The sequence below is a fragment of the Solanum pennellii genome, chromosome 1 (genome assembly GCF_001406875.1).
Source record: "Solanum pennellii chromosome 1, SPENNV200".
NCBI classification, from domain to species: Eukaryota; Viridiplantae; Streptophyta; class Magnoliopsida; order Solanales; family Solanaceae; genus Solanum; species Solanum pennellii.
In genome coordinates this window covers 70,117,260-70,138,648 of record NC_028637.1, presented here as the reverse complement: position 1 = coordinate 70,138,648, position 21,389 = coordinate 70,117,260, and the positions used below count along the sequence as shown (strand labels likewise).

The following is a 21,389-nucleotide window of genomic DNA, read 5'->3' as shown; positions in this document are numbered from 1 at the left end:
ATGTATGAACAACTGATATGCAGAATGGTCTGTTTATGGAATGATGGATCGTAGTGCATACCGTGGTTCCATACTAAGCAAAAATTTGGTGTGCTTCGGGCCTCAGACCCGACCTATAGTCCATAGAATGACCTATAGTCCGTAGTATCTCGTGGGTCATTATGTGCCAGGTATCAGATTGTTCCTTCTTTCAATCCTTTTCTTTCAACAATTTCAAATAACTTAGTCCTATACAAGCATTTCGAAAAGTTTATGGAAATTAATAATCCTTAAGGTTCCAATTTCACAGAATTTCATGACTTATCACATTAACACATATGAACCCTAACTTAAAACTTCGAATTCAACCTATTAAATTGAACTATCCGGTATCAAATTACTACACAGTCACATAAAGTCATACGAAGGATGTTTCTAGCATACAATTTTACTTTCAAACATAAAATTTACAACCCTAGGTCAAGTACCAAATTCGTAATTTCATTATACAAACAATGAACAGTGAATTCAAAGTAAGGGTGAAGTTGTTTACCTTTCAAGTAAATGAAGTGGGTGAGTGTGATGCAATATACTTTTAGACCCTATTTGCAAGCCTATGACACCAAACCCAGACTATGGAATCATTGGGGAGTTAGATGGGCGATTTGGGAGAGAAAGGGATGCTTTGGGATTTTGGGGAAGTGAATGGCGACTTGATCTGTGGGATATTATGGTTAAATGGACTGATTGTGGGAGATAAAGAGATTAAAAATGGTTAGTAGGGAGTTTTGAATGTGGTAAATGAATTTAAAATAAAACATTTTATTTTATAAGGTTTTTGGGTCGGGTCCGGTCGGGTAAACTGTAGTTCTTTTGACCCATGAAACCCCATCTATCGTTCATGGGTCGACCTACGTAACGTAGGTCTTGTCTGTAGGTCACTCTAACAGTTTAATTTTTTTAGATTACTTACTGGGGGTCTACATATGCCATTCACGGTTTGTGTATGGAGCACAGATCATCGATGGGATCCGTAAACCTCTACACAACCTTTCTTTTGCAGATGTAGCTTTTCATCCCCTGCATACATAGCAACCATTAGAAATGGAACTAAAATGCTTCAACCTCTACTCATTCTCCAAAATAATAGCCCTCTTCTTGGTCACCAAGTCTTTCAGGAATTTTGCATACCCAGGCATTTTCTCCAAGGCTTCTATTAAAGGCATGTTGATGGAAAGTAGTTTCAACATAGATATGAATCTACGGTATGTTCCTTCTTGAGTCTTTTGCTTTAACCTCTGTGCGAAGGGAGGTGGAGGTCTATGCATGGGAACAACTTTATGGGTCCACTGATCCTATTTCTCTGCAGCAACTTCCGTCTCTCCAATAACTACAACCTCATCCTTATCTTTTTCTACCATCTTTTTAACCTCAAAGAGTATGGGGGGATCAATAGTATATTTTCCTCCACGAGTCGTGATATCCATACAATACCCTATGTTGCTGCTCGGAAGTAATCCTGATTGGCGTCGATTCAATATGGCAGACAACTGACTGAACTGCTGCTCCAATTGCTTGATAGACATTGAATTGGCATCAACTTTTTCACCAATCCCTTACAACTCAGTCTGTATCTCTTTCACATTTTCATCCATAGAATAAAACCTCTTTATCATCTTTTGCATGATATCCTCAATGCGTATCATACCACCTCGGCCTCTCTATTACTAAACTCCCAATTTCTAAGTGGAACATAGGGACCAACTTTGCCATTTTTGTTCCCATTGTTGTTTCGATTGTAGTTGTTATCACGATTATAGTTCCCATCACACACAGTTTCCTCTCGGTTATAGTTTCCATAGTTCTTACCTTAGCTTTCTTGACCTTTCAACCAATTATCTGAGTTGGAACCTTAGGCATTGGCTTAAGAACCCTCCGTCAGATCATTCACCAAGTACACATCCTCCTCATAGTAGCAATCATCAAATGGCTGTGATGGAGTTCTAGTTATATAGTTTACCACATAACCTTCTCTGCACTTCCAATCACATTCTTTAGCACCAAACCCAGTTATTCCTTCATTTGATCCATCCCTTCATTAATCTCATCACTGGATTAACTAGGTGTTGCTTTAACTACAAATGTGATTCTATCGGTGGTAGAATTCCTAGTTCTCCATGACTTATTACTTAGTGAAATCTTCTCGAGTTTCTTAGTGATCTCCTCAAAAGCACACTCACATATAAACCGCCAACAATAGTATCCTGCATAGCCTTTCCATTATCATCCCAAACTCTGTAGAAGGACTCTTTCAGTGACTTATCATTTATCTTGTGATTTGGAATACTTCTTATGAATGTAGAGAACCTATCCCATGAACTGCTTCCAAAATTTCCTTGGAGTTCTACAAAGTTGTTCAACTTGTCTTTGTGATTCAGCTCCTTGGACAACAGGAAATACTTTGCCATGAACACCTTATGGAACTGATCGCATGTATGAATTAAATTATATGGAAGCTCATAAAACCACAATGCAGCATCACTAGTCAATGATAGAGGGAAGAATCTCAACCCTATTACATATATGTCCAACTCAAGTCGGCCTACAAAGATCATGAACCACTCCACAATTTATCCAGGTTCCCATGAAGATCTTTCGAAGTAAGACCAGAAAATAACCCTCTTATCGTAAACATATGCATTAGATTGACGGTCAACACAAAGTTATTCCCTTGAGATAGAGGATAGAGAACAATAGGTCTTTCAGATTCAATAATATTGAAGTCGACCTTGTAGTTTCGTGCAGCCTTGATTCAGGTAGGTTTTATACCTTCAATGCATCACCGAGTAGATTACCACCAAGAACATGAGCATTCTCATTATTCACTTCATCTGCAGGCTCCTCTACGACCAAATTATTATGGATCCTTAGATTTTCAATTTTCTCAAAGTCTTGCTTAGTTCGAGGTTGTACGAGATCAATGGTTCTCCTCGACTCCATATACCTGGCATACACTAAAATAGAAACCTGTAGAAAATAAAAACAAAAGAAAACGTAAAATCAAAAAATAATTTACTAATGTTCAATAATGTAGTTAAACCTAATCTCAAAACCTTATTCTCCGACAACAACGCCAAAATTTGATTCGCTCAAATTACACCTTCTAAAAAAGTATAAACGATCATTGTCAAATATAGAACCCAACTAGTATGTTGGGGTCGATCCCACGAGGAATATGATTTAGAGTTTACCCACGAGGAATATGGCTTAGACTTAAACTTAACTCACTATTATATTTTGTTTAGTCAGCTTATTTCCAAGACAAGTAAATAACGGTGGTGAGGGGTTGTGAAACAAATAATTGATTATTGTTTAAGTAACAAATGAGCAAGATTCTAACTTTGAGTTATCAATATGAGAGAGAAACTAGGGTGTATGTGTTCCCCATAATTAATGCGGTAATCCTAATAATAGTAATCCTTTCCTAGTGTTTTACATGCAAAGTTTGTAAGATATGTATCCCTAAGTTATTGGCCTTCCAAATAAACCTTGGTCCATCTACATGTGTATACTTTACTAACTCTTACTTTTACCTCAGATTTGACATCACATCAATGTATGGCTTAGTTTTCACCCTCGCACTTGTTGACATTAGACTATTAGATAGTATCACACTAAATCTCTATTGATAATTCTTTTTTAATAGCCAGCTCTTTGGTCCAGCAAATAGCAACTAGGTGAGTTCTAACATGTGCATAGAAATCACTTAATTATTATTCATATGTTGTGTTAATAGCTCATGGTTCCTACAAACTTAATGGTGGCTTTCGCTGCTCATGCTTGAAAGGGAACAATTCATGTTTTGGTTATAAGAAATGAACTTACGTTTAGAGTAGAAGAAACCAGAAATCTTGAACTAAATTTCAAAGAAAATATCTTATAGACCAAAATCCAAAAATTAAATTGCCAAAGTTTGCAAAATAATTCCTAAGAAAATATCAAGAACTAAAAGTAAATAACAATGTCTTACCCCCAAAATGAGGTTTACATACCGTATTTATAGAAAAACATTTCCTTAAAAATGAAACAAAATAAGGAAATAATCTTTTTCAGCAGAGTCTGGAACCTTCAATCTCATATACAAATGATGGACGTGAAAAATGAACCATAGGTTGACCTACTGTACTGGTTCCTCTTACATGGCTCCCCACTTAGGATTTTCATCAGGTATATAATGACTCAGAAAATGATAGGTTGAATTAGAGCCTCATCGTGTGGGTAAGTGTAACACTAAGTTGATGTCTAGGATTTTTTAGAACTAATGTGAGTGAGGAATAATCCTAGGGTGCAAGCAAGAGCCTAAGATAGCAAGATAGAGTTGAAGAAACCTTGTTCATAGAGGGACTTTTTGGTGATGGGACCACTTGATCGCCCAAAGAGTTGGGAGAGCTACCCTTGTTCCCTTGTGATCTCCTGATAGTCTATCCCATTGTCGTAGGTTCTGGAACAAAGGGCGAGCTAAGTCGTAGCTCGCCAAGCTGGTTGGCAAATTGCCTATTGGTCGTCTACATCGCCTAATGAACTGCCCCTTTAATGAGATCATTGGAAAATTTGGCTAGGAAAGGGTGCACTTGGCGAGTCCCCTAGTGCCCTTGGTGAGCCTAAGGGTCAAAAGGGCATTCTTAGACAGGCAAGGTGTAAATTTGTAAGTTTAAACTTTAACGATCCTTAGTTCTTTTTCAAAGTTGAATCCTAATTATTTTATTCCTTTTATAGTGTGTATATAACCTTTTAAGACTTAAATTCCTTCAATTAAGTCACTTTTTAACAAACCCAAATCAACTCAAAACAAGTTCTTACTCTCTTAATAATTATCTCTCTAGAAGTTCCCAATGAAAAAGAAGAAGAAGTGGAAGTTATAATTTGGATTCAAGGAGATTTTCCATCAAATTTTGTGGGGAATCTCAATCAAATTATGGTGATACTTAATTTAGGGGAAGCTTTCACCCCTAGAGTCAATTCCAAAGAAGTTTTCAAAGTTTTAAAATTCATAAAAACTAAGGTTTTACTCAATCTCATGGCTTCTTTCCTGAAACGATTTCAAATGTTTACTAAAGGCATATTATGATTGTCTTAGTGTTTAATTGATGATTTATGATGAAAAATCTCTATGAATCCATGAATTCTCTCGATTTCTAAATTAAGCCTTTATGAAATGGGGTGGTTGATTCAGAAAGTTTATGATTGGAACATATCTAACTTTCTTTGGGTTATTGAATTGTATAATTATATATGACTTAATTAATATTCATGGACTTGAAGGCAGGTTGTGACTAAATTATATGTAGAAGTATAATGAGTTGATTATTTATCCTCTTGAAAGGAAGAGGTATTTACTTACTAAGTATATGAATGAGGATATAATTAAGTTAAGGTGATCTTGTATTAAATGTATTTTTTGTTATTATTGAAAGGCTATTTCTCAATTTGACACTCATGAATGATGATGGTAGAATGTGAAGGTTTGTATTTTACATATTATATATCTTGAATTGGTAGGATTAGCCTTTCATAAATGAATGAACGAATAATAAGGTATTCTAGGTTATATCTTGAATTGATAGACCTAATGTTGGTAGACCTTCATGGTGTGCTTAGGACCCAATCTGATGTTAAACCTTGAAATGGTAGACCTAATGTTGGTTGCCTTTATTGTGTGCAATCGTGAACCTTGAAATGGTAGACTTAAAGGTGGTGGCCCTTTCTACAACAGCCAATAATCTATCCTTCTAGTGTATCTTGAAATGGTAGACCTAATGATGGTGCACCTTTCATGTGTAATGAAGTGTTAATGAAACTACTCTATGGAATGCAGGCTAAGCACCTAAAGGATAAGGTAAGATGGAATTTCTCCCTACTTTTTGCCGGATTTAAAGGAACGTCTTGATTATCTCTTAACTATGTGCCTACAGCTAGTGGATACACTTAAGCTAAAGTTAATGGTCTTACCTTTGGTAGGTAGATACCTTTTTATGGTGTAGGTTTATATGATATCGGATTCCATCTCAAGATTGCATGGTCTATGTCGGTTAAATACTTCTTCCCATCATGTAAGATGTGCATTATGGTTTCTTGACAAGTACTATGAAGTGTGGGTAGTAGTATGAGATGTCATCTATGCATTGCACGAGTGGGCTTTGAGAGGGTCATAGTGAGTTCTCTAAGTCTTAATAACTATTGGATGAAAGTCCTCTAAATGAAGTTATTAAAGAATGTTGATTCTTAAATACTTAATCTGATGATGCATGCTATACTAGTTATATTATGAGTTATTTTCCCTTGTCATGCCTTATGAAATGTTATGTCTCCTATTTATGGATATTGTGTAAAGGTGAAAAGGCAAGAATGATAAGTTCATTTTTGGTGACCTTTGTGTGATGCCTTAGTGTGAATGGTGATGTGGGACGCTATCCATACATTGCACAAGGTATAGCATGAATGTTACTTGAGGTGAAGATCTAAGATTAAGGTAATGTTTTACATGTTGATATTGTTCAAATGTGATACTATGACTTGTATGATGATTATACTTGTAATTGGTCTCTCTTATGCTATTGCTCATGATATTTCTAAAAAGTCGCATAATGCATGGTTTCCAACCAAAGTGTCCATTTTAAAGCATCTTTTTGCATTTTTCATCCTACTTAGTACATTTTTGTATGCTAACCCATTTGTCTTATTTTACTAGTGTTTGCTTCTGTCTATACTGAAGTGATTGGATTGAGATTTCCTCGAAGGCTAGAGTATTATATCCTCATAGATCGAGGACAATTGTCTTGTGAAGTTTCTTTATTTTTCAATGTAATAGACATTTCTAGTCTTTTCAATTGTAAAGGGTTATGTCCCTATTTAGTTTTCAAGACTTTGTTTAGATGGCCATGTTAGACTTTAGTAGACTTCCACTTTGTTTCTAAGTATTTTTAAATGAAGATTTTAATACTTCAGTTTTAAGTAAATTTTTAATTCCACACAAATTTCTTGTATTGAATGTTATGAATGTTATGAGGCTTGTATGAGACCCTTCGTGTTGAAGTACACCGTGTCGCTTCTAGGGCATATGTCTAGGTGGTGACAAACATGGTATCAGATCACTAGATTTTGGAAATATTTTTTAGGGTTGATTCCTCACAAGCCACGTCTAGTAGAGTATTTTTCATCGGTGTGAGTCGCGACACATATTTGAGGGAGAGGTTATAAAATGTTAGGAAGTTACTCTTCTTTTATATTCTTGAAGTCGTGCCTTAGAGTTTAGTTCTATAAGTGTCCTTTTCCTAATCATTATCTTGTGTTTATAGGATATGAATACAAGAAGGATGCCTGCAATTAGAGTGGAAGAGGAGATAGTAAATGAGGGAGTTCCTCCCCAAGGTTCTCAAGGTGACCAAGTTCCTCAAGAAAATGATGTTCCAAAAGAAACTGCAGCTATGACTATTGAGGAGATTAGGTCGGATTTTCTAACCCTAGCCCAAGCCATGGCAACCCTAGTTGCTAGAGATGTGGGGCCTGGGTGAATGCTAATGAGAGTACCATGGCATCAAGGTTGAGAGACTTTGTGAGGATGAATTCTCCGGTATTTATTGGTTCATAGGTAAGAGAGGATCCCCGAGAATTATTGGATGAATTATATAATATAGTCAATGCTAAAGGCGGTAACCTCTAGAGAGAAAGAGGAGTCGACTTCTAACAATTGAAAGATGTGGCCCAAGTGTGGTTCACTCAATTAGAAAAGCAATAGGCCTTTAAAAGTGGGTCATATGGAATGGGCAGAGTTTAAGAAAGTTTTCCTTGGTAAGTAATTTTCCCGTGAAAAAATGGAGGTTAGGATGGAGGAGTTTATAAACCTTATGCAAGATTGCATGAATGTGGAGAAGTATTCATTGAAGTTTACCCTATTGTCTAAGTATGATCCATCTTTAGTGTCTAACCCTAGATATGAGATGAGTAGGTTTGTGACTGGTGTATCCAACCTAGTGAAGGAAGAATACAACAATATTTCATGATGCCATGAACCTGTCTAGACTTGTTGTATATGCTTAATCTATTGAGGAGTCCAAGCTTAAGAGGAAGAATAGTGAGGTGAAGAGGTCTCGGCCCGATGAGCAAGTTCAACCTAGGTTGAAGAAGAGAGCTCCAAAATAAGACTCTTCAAGCACTCTTAAGATTAACCAGGATAGAGGTGGTGGATCTCAATTTTCTAAACCTACTTGTCACAATTTTGGAAAGAAACATTATGGAAAGTGCCTAGCCGGTACTAATGGATGATATGGGTGTGGAAATAATGATCATCAAGTGAAATATTTTCTATTCTTATGGCTAGAGGAAGGGAGGTCACACAAGCTTCTCATAATGGCCCGAAACATGATGCTCCGAAGATGAATCATTTCGATGTTCTTCAAGCTAACAAGGACAAGGGAGTTGATCCGAATGAAACCATTAGTATGTGATAGTTCCTTTAGGTCATGATGTCTTGTTGAAGTTTCCATGTTGTTTTTCATGTTAGCCTTAGTTGGGTCTTCTCCTAAGTGGGGGATGGTATGTCGAATAGTAGGTTGCGGTGAGTTATTATATCCTTGTCACTTTCTTCTATTCCTATTCAAGCTTGAGACCAATAGTTCCTTGTAGCATGTTTCATGTTTTTGAGACATGTGTGAAAATGTGTTTTCATGATCTCCTTATATTATACCTATTTTGATGAGCTTTATGTTCATATGAGAAAATGATTTTTCATGATTTTGTTCCTCGTGTTAATGTGTATCTATAATGAGTTTCTTAAATGGTTTATGATTTGACATGTTGAGCATGCTATAATATGTTTTGAGAAGACTTGCATAAATTGCTTTATGGTGTTGTAATGAGCATGATTTGAGTTATAGAAGGAAGTTCCTCCAACGAAATGAGACATTTTAATTTTAGTGTGCATAATGAGTTTGTAGAATTAGTTCCTACTTTCTTGTATATGTATTGATCTTATTGATGTGGATATGATGTTTCCTCCTATGATTAAGCATTTGTATTAATGTGTCATGATTGATGAATTGCTAGTCACGAGTTGCTATTTCCTTAAAGTATTTTAGTGACATTCAAGGACGAATGTTCCTAAGTGGGGGATAATGTAACAACTCGAAAAATATTTGGTTAAACTACAGCCTCATCGTGTGGGTTAGTGTAACATTAAGTAGATGTCTATGTTGTTTTATAACTAATATGAGCAAGTAAGAAGCCTAGGGTGAGAGCCTGAGCTAGAAAGATAGAGTGGAAGAAACCTTGTTCATTGAGGGACCTTTTGGCGATAGGAGTACTTGATCGACAAAACAAATGGGCGAGTCACCTTTGTGCCCTTGTGATCTCCCTTATGGGTTGTCCCATTGTCCTAGGTTCGAGAACAAAGGGTGAGTTAAGTAGTAGCTCGCCAAGCTGGTTGGTGAATCGCCCAATGGTCCTCTACGTCGCCTAATGAACTACCTCTTTAATGAGCTCAATGGAAAATTGGGTGAGCCAAGGGTGCACTTGGCAAGTCGCCTAGTGCTATTGCCAAGCCTAAGGGTCCAAAGCGCGATCTTAGACGGGAAAGGTGTAAATTTTTAAGTTTAAACTTTAAGGGTCCTGAATTCTTTTCAAGAGTTGAGTCCTAATTATTGTACTTCTTTCCTAGTATATATATATATATATAATCTTTTAAGACATGAAAATCCTTCAATTAAGTCACTTCTTAGCAAACCCAAATCAAATAAAAAAAAAGTTATTTTTCTCTCAATATTTTTGTCTCTAGATTTCCCAAATTAAAAGAAGAAGAAGTACGAGCTAGCGTTTGGATTCAATGCATTTCATCATAAAATTTCTTGGGGAATCTAAAACAAGTTATGGTGATCCTTCATCTAGGGGTAACTTTCACCCTTAGAGTCAATTCTAAAGAAGTTCCAAAGTTTTCAAGTTCATGAAAAACCTAGGGTTTTACTCAATCCCATGGGTTCTTTCCTCAAATGATTTCAAGTTATTACTAAAGGCACATTATGATTGTATTAGTGTTTAATTGGTGATTTAAGATGAAAATACTCTATGAACCATGAATTTTCTAAATTCCTAAATTGTGCCTTTATGAAGTGGGGTTGTTGATTATGAAAGCTTATGATTGGAATATGTCAAAATGTTATTGACTTGTACCATTATCTATGTCTTAATTATGGTAAATTGTTGGTGTGTTCATGATTTGATACTCATGGCCTTGAAGGAAAGGTGTGACTAAATTATATGTTGAAGTAGAATGTGCTTGACTTTGATCCACTTGAAAGGTGGAGGTGTTTACTTATTAAGTATACGAATGAGGATCTAATGAAGTGAAGGTGATATTATATTGAATGTATTTATGTTATTATTGAAAGGCTATTTCTCAACTTAACACTCACAAAAGATGACGGTAAAATGTGATGGGTTGTCTTTTATATATTTTATATCTTCGATTAGTAGGCTTAGGCATCCTATTCTTGTATAAGGAATGTATCTGGAATCATGTCTTAATGTCTTGAATTTGTAGACCTAATGTTTGTAGCCTTTCATGAATGAATGAATGAATAATGAGATATTCTAGGTTATATCTTGAATCAGTAGACCCAATGTTGGTAGCCCTTCATGATGATTCTAGGACCCACTGTGATGTTAAACCTTGAAATGTTAGACCTAATGGTGGTGGCCCTTTCTTGTGTGAAATGATGAACCTTTAAACGGTAGACCTAATGGTGGTGGTCCTTTAAAGTGTAATGAAATGTAAATTAAACTACTATATGGAAATGTAGGCTAAGCACTGAAAGGAAATGGTAAGATAAGATGCAAGTTTTCCCTATGTAAGGCCAGATATAAATGAAAGTCTTTCTAATCTCTTAACTATGTGCCAACATAGGTCAAGCTAGTGGATACACTTAAGCTAAAGTTAATGGTCTTACCTTAGGAAAGTAGACCACCTTTTTTACAGTGTGAGGTTATATGACACTGGAATTCATGTCAAGATTACATGGTCTATGTCGGTTAAACGCTTATTCCCATTATGTGAGATGTGCATTATGGTTTCTTGAGAAGTTTTATGAAGTTTGGGTTGTAGTTTCGGATTCCATCCATACATTGCACGAATAGGCTTTGAGAGTCATAGTGAGTTCTCTAATTCTTAATGACTATTGGATGAAAGTCCTCTAAATGAAGTTATCGAAGAATGTTGACTCTTAAATGCTTAATGTGATGATGCATGATATACTTGGGTTATATTATGAGTTATTTTCCCTTGTCATGCCTTATAATATTATGTCTCTTATGTATGGATATTGTGTAAAGGTGAAAAGGAAAGAAAGATAAGTTCACTTTTGGTGACCTTAATGTGATGCCTTAGTGTGGATGGTGGTATGGGATGCTATTTATACATTGCACAATGTATAGCATGAAGGTTACTTGAGATGAAGGTATAAAGTGAAGGTATTGGTTTACATATTGATATTGTTCAAATGTGATATTATGACTTGTATGATGATTATACGTGTAACTGTTGTCTCTTATGCTATTGCTCATGATATTTCTAAAAAGTGGCATAATGTGTGGTTTCCGACAAAAATGCCCCTTTTAAAGCTTGTTTTTGCATTGTCATCATACTTATACATTTTTGTGTGCTAAAAAACCCAAATTTCTCTTATTTTACTACAACTGTAGGTTCCGGGAAGTCATTGTTTCTATCTCGATTGAAGTTCTTGCATCGAGATTTCCTCCAAGATAGAGTGGTACGCCCTCATAGATCGAAGACAAATATCTTTTAAAGTTCCTTTCATTTTTCATGCAATAGAAATTTATAGTCTTTGCAATTGTAAAGGGTCGCGTCCCTACTATAGTTTTCAAGACTTTGTTTATATGTCCATGTGAGACTTTAGTAGACTTTTGCTGTATTTCCTAGTATTTTTACATGACAATTTTAATATTTTTGTTTTAAATAAATTTTTAAATTTTGCACTATTTTTTTATGTTGAATGTTATTAATTCTATGAGGCTGGTATGAGACCCTTCAGGGTCAAGTACGTCGTGTCGCTTTCGGGTCGTGAGAAGGTACTACAACTTTAACTTTTCTAAGTCAATCTACGAATATGAAGGATGGACCGTGGGTCGACCTACTATCTGTCTCCTACATTTGTAGTTCCACACTTAGTCGGACTTCCCTGTTCTCCCACTATGACACCTATCAACAGACCGTCAAAGGACCTACAGTCCGTAAGTGACCTCCGTGGATTACTTCTTTTGCAGATTTTCAGTTGTCCTCTCAATCTATCACGTCCAAACCTATTTCCTGCAAACATGATGCAAAACACATCATTTCTAATACAAAATGTCCCTAGACACAAAACTCTTAAGTGAAATGTTTTTAAAATACCTTAAACTCACGTTATATCAACATTCATACTTCTTGGTTGGGGACTTGTCCCCCTCTTGAAACCTTGGAACACTAGGAGACACTTCATTAAGCATATCTTAGTTCCTCACTAATTTGAACCTATGAGATACTTCCATAAGCATGTCTAAGTTAATTATTATCTTGAGAACTATAAGATATTTCACTAAGTACATCTTAGTTCATAATTGTTTTGAACACTAGGAAATTCTTCAAGCATGTCTTAGTCCATTAGGTTTGAATGCTAGGAGATGCATCTTCAAGCACATCTTAGGTCATTATGTTTGAACTCTAGGAGATGTTTCCTTAAACACATCTTAGTTCATTATAAATCTTATTGTAGTTGGGATAAAGCCTTAACTGAGCATTCCAACGAGATGTGGTCTTCCCCGCTGGCCGTGAAGTGGCTCGTGAAGGGGAGACAACCTTGGGGCAACCTTAGTGAGCTACTGCCTCACCATCAGGGGTGGAACCACAAGTTGTGGTGGCCACCACGAGTCATGAAGGCTCTCGTGGTCTACGCAAGTGCCTTGGCAGCTTGCAGTCGCCTTAGCCCTTGCCTCTTTGCCTTGGCTCATGCCCTCTATCCTAACTTGTAACCTTCTAACTTAGACCTATTTGTCCTACTAAATAATGGGGTGTTACATTATCTCCCATTGGGAACATTCATCCTCGAATGACGATCTAGACACCTTATGGAGGTAAAGACTCAAGTCTAGCAGCCCATCATGCATGCTACAACCAAACAATTCTGAAAACGAATGAGGAAACATCAACTCTATCTCAAACACACTCAATGCATCCCAAGGTAGTAGGAACTACATCTGACAACCCATTATGCATAAAACTTCAAATTTCTCATCTCTTTTAAGGAGTAACTTTCTCCTCCCTAGATAAAAGCATGCTGAACACAATCTCATGTAGTCAATATGCAATTGATTCTCAGAACGTATAACTATAGCATGTTCGACAATTCATCTCATGCAGTCAATAGGATACTCACTCTAAATGCATAAAAAGATGGGGAAAGTCAATCACATAACTCTTTTTTCTTTCAAAACATAAAATTTCATGAACATGCATAACTTAAGGGGATCATGGAAACACATAATACAATCTAAGAGGAACTCTTTGTCTCAAGCTAGAGTAGGAGTAGAAGAAAGAGATGAGGATATAGGGACATTCCACAACCTTGCTATCTAAACACACCATCTCCCCCTTGGAAGGAAATCCCTACCAATTACTCAAGTACCACTTCTTTCAAGCAACCCCAACCAACATGACAATAACTCACAATAACCATACCGGGTTCAAAAACTAAAAGAGGTCTAACAATAATTCATCCAGACCCTTCCGATAATGACATCAAAGTCTAATAAGTAGCATGGGGATCTAGTAAACATTTAAATCTATAAGTAATTATCTACTTACCGGTGTCTTCATCCCGAGAGCTCTCTTCATCATCTTTAGATCGGAGTGCATGAAAACAGTTTTCTTTGGGAGTGTTTGAATCCGTACCATTAAGGGAATCTTTGTTGGACTCTCTCCCTTTAGCCCATAGTATTGGGCAATCCCTTATCTTGTGACCAACATTAGCAAACATCATTTCCGACTAGGAACCTACCATAATGGTTTTTTCCATACTTAGTTCAAGTAGGCTTAAGCAACAAAGATTCACGAACCTTTCAAAGGAGGCACTTTCAGCATCAAGTATGAATTTAGCCCTACGCTTCTGTATTCTACTTGTGCAGAAGTGTTCAACATCGACCATGATGATGCATGCTTCAATGTGTCTTGCACTTGGATCACCGAAATGTTGATGTTTAGTTGTTTAACCTCGGTGCTTCATACAATTTATTCCATTTCTAACCGACATTTAGCCTGTGAGGCGTCGTTCCTCCTATTGCCCGTGTGTTTCAGTGATTTTTTAGCTCCAAATTAAATCCTTCAAACTTTATTTCAAAGAAATAAATGATTGCACACAAGAGAACCAGGTCCTAGTGTCACGGACTTAGAGTTTTCACTAAAGTTTCGTGCGGCACTTGACCATTTACTCCCGAATCTTTCACGATCTTGTAGTAAGCCATTTTATACTAATATCTCTAAGAGAATGAAAGGAAGACTTAGAGAATTTTTAAGAAGGCTTATATTGCTTGGAAGAAAGCTTACAACTTTCTTGGATGATTTACAAATGAGAGCACCTCTATTTATACTACTTCCTAGGGGGCTAAAATGTGAATAATATTTACTTTATAAGTCGTCCTAATAACTACACTTTTGTCCCTCTCTAGAATTTTCTACATATTTTAGGATATTCCAAAGCTTTCTAAGACATCTTTTAGGTTAATCTAGAGCCCTCCAAGGAAAGACCTAGAGAATTCTAGAGTCTTCTTGGAATATCTAGGGGCTTCTAGAGTTTTCTACAAAACTCTCTACAACTCTAGACTCTTCCGCTCCTATCCAGATACAAAATCTTACTCAGAATTGGAGGGACATGACACTAGAATCTCTTCAATTAGCAATATGAGTTGGTAAATACCAACTCATCATTAAGTGATCCTAGTTTCTCCTAATGTGACTTTCATTCCTTTTCTTGACTAGCACATTACAAGCCAAACTTCTTTTTTAAAAAATAAACTCTTTTTTTAACCGATCCATCCTTAAAGTGATAAACAAAGGGTAAATGCCTGAGTTGGTGCTGGAACATTTATTGGATAAAAAAATAGTGTTGTCAGTATTATCACAAAAAGGAGAAAAAAACACCAAATGTTGAAAAATGAAATTGTACAGTTAGGAATTTGTACCTATAAAATATACGGAAAAGGATCGAAATTACCCCTGAACTATGTGAAATAGACCACTTATACCTTTCGTTATATTTTGGGATAAAAATGCCCCTGCTTTTATCCTAAGAGACCACATATACCCTCAAGAGTTAACACTCCATATTTTTATTGACTTGGCAAGCCACATGGGACTAATCCTTCCACCTAAGCATTGCCAACTAGGATTCATTACAAAAGAACTAGACATTTAGCGGGGACAATAGTCGCCACAAAATCCCAAAAAATCGCCACTAAAAGTTTTTAACATTAAATTCTAATTTTGTGTTTTTTTTCTTCATTATTTTAAAAAAAATGATATCGATTAAGTAGGAGTTTGAAGACACTATATGTTTTATTTTATGTTATGTAAATGTATAAAATGTACAATGATGCATTATATAGTAGGAGATGTGAATCGAGAAGTAATATAAACTAGTCAAACTTTATACTAGTCAAACTTTATAGTATTTTTTTTATAAACTATTTTCTTAAGCACATCACTATATATTACCCAGACATTCAATTTATTTCAGAAAACTATTTTCTTACACACATCACCATATACTAGTCAAACTTTATAGTATCTTTTTCTTAAACTATTTTCTTAAGCACATCACTATATATTACTCATACATTCGATTTATTTCACAAAACTATTTTCTTACACACATCACCATATACTAGTCATACTTATTTTTTTTTTTCACAAACTATTTTGCATCACATACAGTACTGGTCGTACTTTCTAATTTTTTTTTTCACAAACTATATAGCTACATTATTTGTATATTAGTCGTCTTCCAGTATTATTTTTCACTCTTTCCTTAATGTATTTCAACTGAAAGAGTCTACCAATATTATTTTTCACTCTTTCCTTGATGTATTTCAACTGAAAGTATCCCTACTCTAACCCTCTGTAGGTAACTGTTAGCGAAAACATGAAATTAAAGAAAAATGAAGAACAATAGTATTTAACGTGGTTCGTATCAAAATGATCATACGTCCACCAAAAAATAACTGCACCAATATTTTTCACTTGACAAAGAATACAAGTGAAATACTACAAGAGAGAGAACATAAATGTCTTAGAAGGTGAAAGGCAAGTGAGAAGATGATTTGAAAATGAATAAAGAGCTACCTATTTAGAAAAATATATTCATGATATTGATGTCATCCATGACATCACTATGTGTCAAAAATGTCAAGGTTAAAAATATGAAACCATTTTATGGTTTGCCTAAATTTTACCTACCAAGATACTATCTTTGACATTTATTTTGTACTAATTATCTTCCTACCAAACATTCATGTTGATTCATCTTCGATTTAGTTTGATTTCACAAGAACCAAACCAACTCTTTCAGTAACCATACTTAGAGCTCAAATATAAATTTAAAAAAAAAGGAAAATTTATGCACCACATATTTTTCCTTTGGCTCCAAAACAATAATGACAACAAAGGAAAATAACCTATGAGTAGGGATCTGAAGCAGCATAGTATAAGCTTTTTGATCCAATTGAAATGTCTAGGAAGCTTGCATGCAATCAATTATGGCCCATGGTGTTATCAATAAATCATTCAAAGATCTGATCATATTTATATATTTGAAATTATCAGTAAAATCTATCAAAAGATTCAACTGTATCTCTAAATTCTTTTTCAAAGTTATACAATCATCTACTTTCGTCAATCTTTATCTAAATCGTACCACAACAACCCAAGAAGAATTTATCATGTACAAGCGCTCCAATGAAGAATAAGCTAATCAATATAAAACAATCTTCTTATTTCTTTACGAAGACGATGATAATCGTATTATCCACATCTTTTCAAATATCAATGTGCCATATCTCACCTCCACTCGTAGTAGGAATTATGATCAGCTCATTGGTCCTTCCCGTGGTTTAATTGCTTTAGTCAGTAACACTACCGCCGTCTTATTTAATCCAGCTACAAGAACTTACAAGGTTCTACCTCCTAGTCCTTTTGGTAGTCCACCAGGTTTTCGTTGTTTTATTGAAGGTGTTGGCTTTGGGTTCGATCAAATTAATAATGATTACAAGGTTATTAAGATTATTGAAGTGTATACGGATCCACCATACAGAGATACTGACGCGAGGAACAGAAAAAATTGAGGTGTATGATGTGTGTATCGATACTTGGAGAGAATCGGATCATGTAGATCAACAGTTCCCTCGATGTACTATTTACCTTGTTGTCAAATATTTTATAAGGATTCTTGTCATTGGTTCTGCAATTCCAAATACAGAAGACATTGTTTCAATTCTCTGTTTTGATATCAGAACAAAGGTATTTCTTGTCATGAAAATGCCTGATAATTATTATTTCTTTGGGAGAATGTGTTATGCTCTCTTGATTTCAAGTGAGTATCTAACATTGATTTCATATCCGGATTCAAAATCAGGTCTTGATCCAAAACAAGATTTGATGGATATTTGGATAATGAGGGAATATGGTGTGTATAAGTCTTGGTTTAAGAAACACACAATTGGACGTCTTCCTATTGAATCTCCATTAGGTGCTTGGAAGCATAACTTATTGATTTTTCAGAGTACAACCGGTTATCTGATGTTCTATGATCTAAATTCTGGAAAAACGCGGGAATTTAGTTTAGGTGGTTCTCCGAGAAGCTTGAGAGTTGCTTCTTACAAGGAAAACTTGAATTCTATTCCGGGAGGAAGTGAACTTGGTAACCGAGTTCAAAAATTCTAGAGAAGGTGTAGTTGAGTTTTGCCAAATTCGCACATTATTAACGATATTCTGCCATGCCAACTTCCTCCAATACATATATTGCTTTATTTTCTAGATAATGTTGGAGTAATTTTATCGGGAAAAAAAGACTCTTATTTTAACTGAAGAATCATCAAATATTGAATATTAACATATCAAGTGTAAGATTATAAATGAAATAGAAGAAACAATAAAAGTCACTGCAGAAGATCCAAGTCCCTTGGTAAAATGACATCTCTAAACACCTCCAGAGCTATCATAAGACGCTAAGAACCAAAACTAGAGAAGTGTTCTTGAGGTTGTAATACATTATGCAATTATCCCTAACTTCTGACATGAGTGAAACAAAGGGATTAGTACTAAACTTTAGCATATGATTAAAAAAAATATTAAAATGCTCACATAACCTCATAGAACCAACAACGTTGATATGTTGACTACAACTTGTTGATTCATGAACCTCAAGAAATGTTTCCAGTTGGTCTCTACACTACCATTTTCAAGAAAATGAGGTTTCCATGTGTTGTTCTGTAGTTTAGCAAATGAAATCTTTAAACATACATTGGTTTTGAAAGTAATCTTGTTGAACAAAGTTCCTTACAAAACTCCATTTTCTCCATAACATAGCAAATGGAGCTACTCAAGTGCTAAAACCTATGCTAATTAACTATATGTGGCCTTATCTTGAACACTGGAATATTTTTGGACTACAAAGAAAGTTCATATCTGCATAAAAAATCTCAAAAATATCCAGGAAATACATTAGTACGTGGCCCTCCATCCGATACTTTTGTATCTTAAGATAAAACCTACATGATTACTAATAATAGATTCAGAAAGAAGGTGAAACCATTAATTAAAATATGTTAAAAGACATTCAAGTCAAGTTAGGAACATCCCACTTCCCTTGTTCTGTTGAAACTGGAAGCAGCAGCAGAACTAAAACCTCCATTAATGGAGTTTGAGTTTAGTGAAGAAGCATAGAACATTCTAGAGAGGAGATGAAATGAAAAATGTGTGAATTGTATTTCACTAAAACTAATATGAGCTTTACATTAACCTCTATATATACATGTATGAAAAGCATGAAAATGACTAACTACTTTTTTGTAACAACTTAACTAACTAACTTCCAACTAACTTTTCTAATTACTTAATTCTAACATGTTCTATTGGTATGTAGTGATGCATATTACTTCTTTGTTTTTTCAGAATTATATAATGTGCTGTAGAATAAATGTCAAGTTGACAACAGGAAAGTCTAGGTGGATAGACTTCACTTGACTACAGCTCTTCCTTAGCAATTTGATTATGAGTCCAAGAAAAGGTAGTCAACCGATATTTTGACAATGAGTTGGAAGGAAAAATCATGTTAATCACTTCAGGTCATGATACTGTCTGGTATTTTGTTGGTTCTCACAGAGTAACTCAGTTGCCGGTTGTCCTATATGAACCGTTCAAGAAGTTGTTTACCATCACAGCTTCTCTACTTATATGATTTATTTAGAAAATTATGTGTTACTGTACATCAGTTTAATCCGACACTGAGAAAAACTATACATCATTAGTGCGTCGTACCCAATGTAATCCACAAGTGAAGCCCAGGGAGGGGTAGGATGTACACAAATCTTATCCCTACCTTTGTAGGATAATTAAAGAGGTTGTTTCCAATATATAACTAGAGCATGAAAGTAAAATTGTTTTGGTTTTTGATATTTTTCATATGGTTGTGAAAGAATGTAGCAAGTCAATCTTACACCTTACCTTAAGATCAGAGTAAGCTACAAGAGTGTGCAGGTTTACTAAAAGTTGATCGTATCATAATACATTTAATGGAATCTTCTTCTCACATCACCAAATCCATCCTTTCTCCTTTCATCTACTTTGTACCCATTCACAATTACCCTCCGGCCCCTTTAGATTTAGAAGAAAAAAAATATTATGTATATATCTACACAGTTTTCACCAGCACTTAGCAACAAGGTTGATTCAACCATTATATGTATACATTTTAAGCTCCTGTTTGGTCAGTTTGTGATTTTTGAAACTTGAAGTTGTGTTTTGCACACAGTGAATCTATATAAATGCAACAAGTTGTCATATTCAAATTCATAAGCTTAATGATATATATTTCAAAATACTAACAGATCAACTAAACAAGTAAAAGAATAAGATTAGAGAAAGCTAGGCTATGGTTAAGAGGCTCTTTTTATAAGTGTTACAAGTAAAACTTGCTGAGCCATGTGGACATTGGATATTCCTCAAAGTATTATGATCCATATTGTACATAAATAATCCCCTTTTATCCCAATAAAATACCAATTCACCATCCAGGAAGTGTATAGGCTTTATTTTCCATGACATGTGCATAACTACTTCCCAATAACTATAGTGAAGGAAACGCATATTGCGACTTGGTTATTAGATACAAGTTTAACCTTGCATTTTTTGGTCCATAACCATTTTTCATAGTCCTCCAAGATCCATATATCCATCACATAATCAAAGATAAACAATTGGTATAGAGACAAAGACTCATCCTTCACTTAAAGAGACATTGTTTGATGTTTTTTCCATGAGCTACATCTTCCGGGATGAGGCATATTGGAGAACTCTTCTTTGTCCATATCAAGTATAATGATTCCTTTATGACAAGGAGGAATATCTGGTTTCTCTAAATCTCTAGCCACAAGCAAATGCACTGCTCCATTGACAATTGCAGGAGAGACATATGGCAAAAGATTGGGAGTGGGACAACGGATTTTCCTCCTCCACGTCTGTGTCCTGACAGAGTATATGGAATACTCCAACAGAGTATATTAGATTGAAAATGACATACGTAGGCGGAGAATACTCAAAGGTGAACAGAAGAACACCTTCACACGAGTATCTAAGCCGAAGTTTGTGCTTTCTATCTGCATTGATCATAATGTCGTGTTTGAGAAGTACTTTTCTGAACATCTTCTTCTCCTCCTTATTAAGGCTTTCATCAAATACAAAAAAGTTCTGCTCAATAGTAGTAGCAAAACAATGGTAGTGTAGGATTAGTAGAGGTCTAGCTCTTTTGAGATGTAAGGTGGAAAAATACCGCGATGACATCAATGTCTTAGACATCTAAGGATTTCAATGAGAACACAATCAGGCAAACATCTAAGCGATGACAATTCTTCATCATTATCATATTTACAACACAATACTTGTGTAATCCAACTGAAACATTCAAATGTCATCACCTATGTCACGACCCAAAACCGGGGCCGCGACTGGCACCCACAATTTCCCTCCTATGTGAGCGAACCAACTAATCTAACCCTTATCATTTTAACATATATCAACAGAAAATAATGCGGAAGACTTA

At 35.4% G+C, this 21,389-nt stretch overlaps 1 protein-coding gene and 1 pseudogene across 1 annotated transcript; both read left to right on the top strand.

The window, feature by feature from the left end:
- The first annotated feature begins 16,809 nt into the window (after positions 1 to 16,809).
- Positions 16,810 to 18,074, top strand: LOC107032044 (annotated as a pseudogene).
- On the top strand, positions 17,609 to 18,013 carry LOC107022606. The gene has a single exon (XM_015223205.1). It carries the CDS (start codon positions 17,609 to 17,611, stop codon positions 18,011 to 18,013), a length of 405 nt encoding a protein of 134 aa, XP_015078691.1.
- Positions 18,075 to 21,389: the final 3,315 nt, after the last annotated feature.

Coding starts and splice junctions, on each gene's coding strand:
- LOC107022606 (XM_015223205.1), top strand. CDS start 17,609: ATGCCTGATAATTATTATTTCTTTGGGAGAATGTGTTATGCTCTCTTG.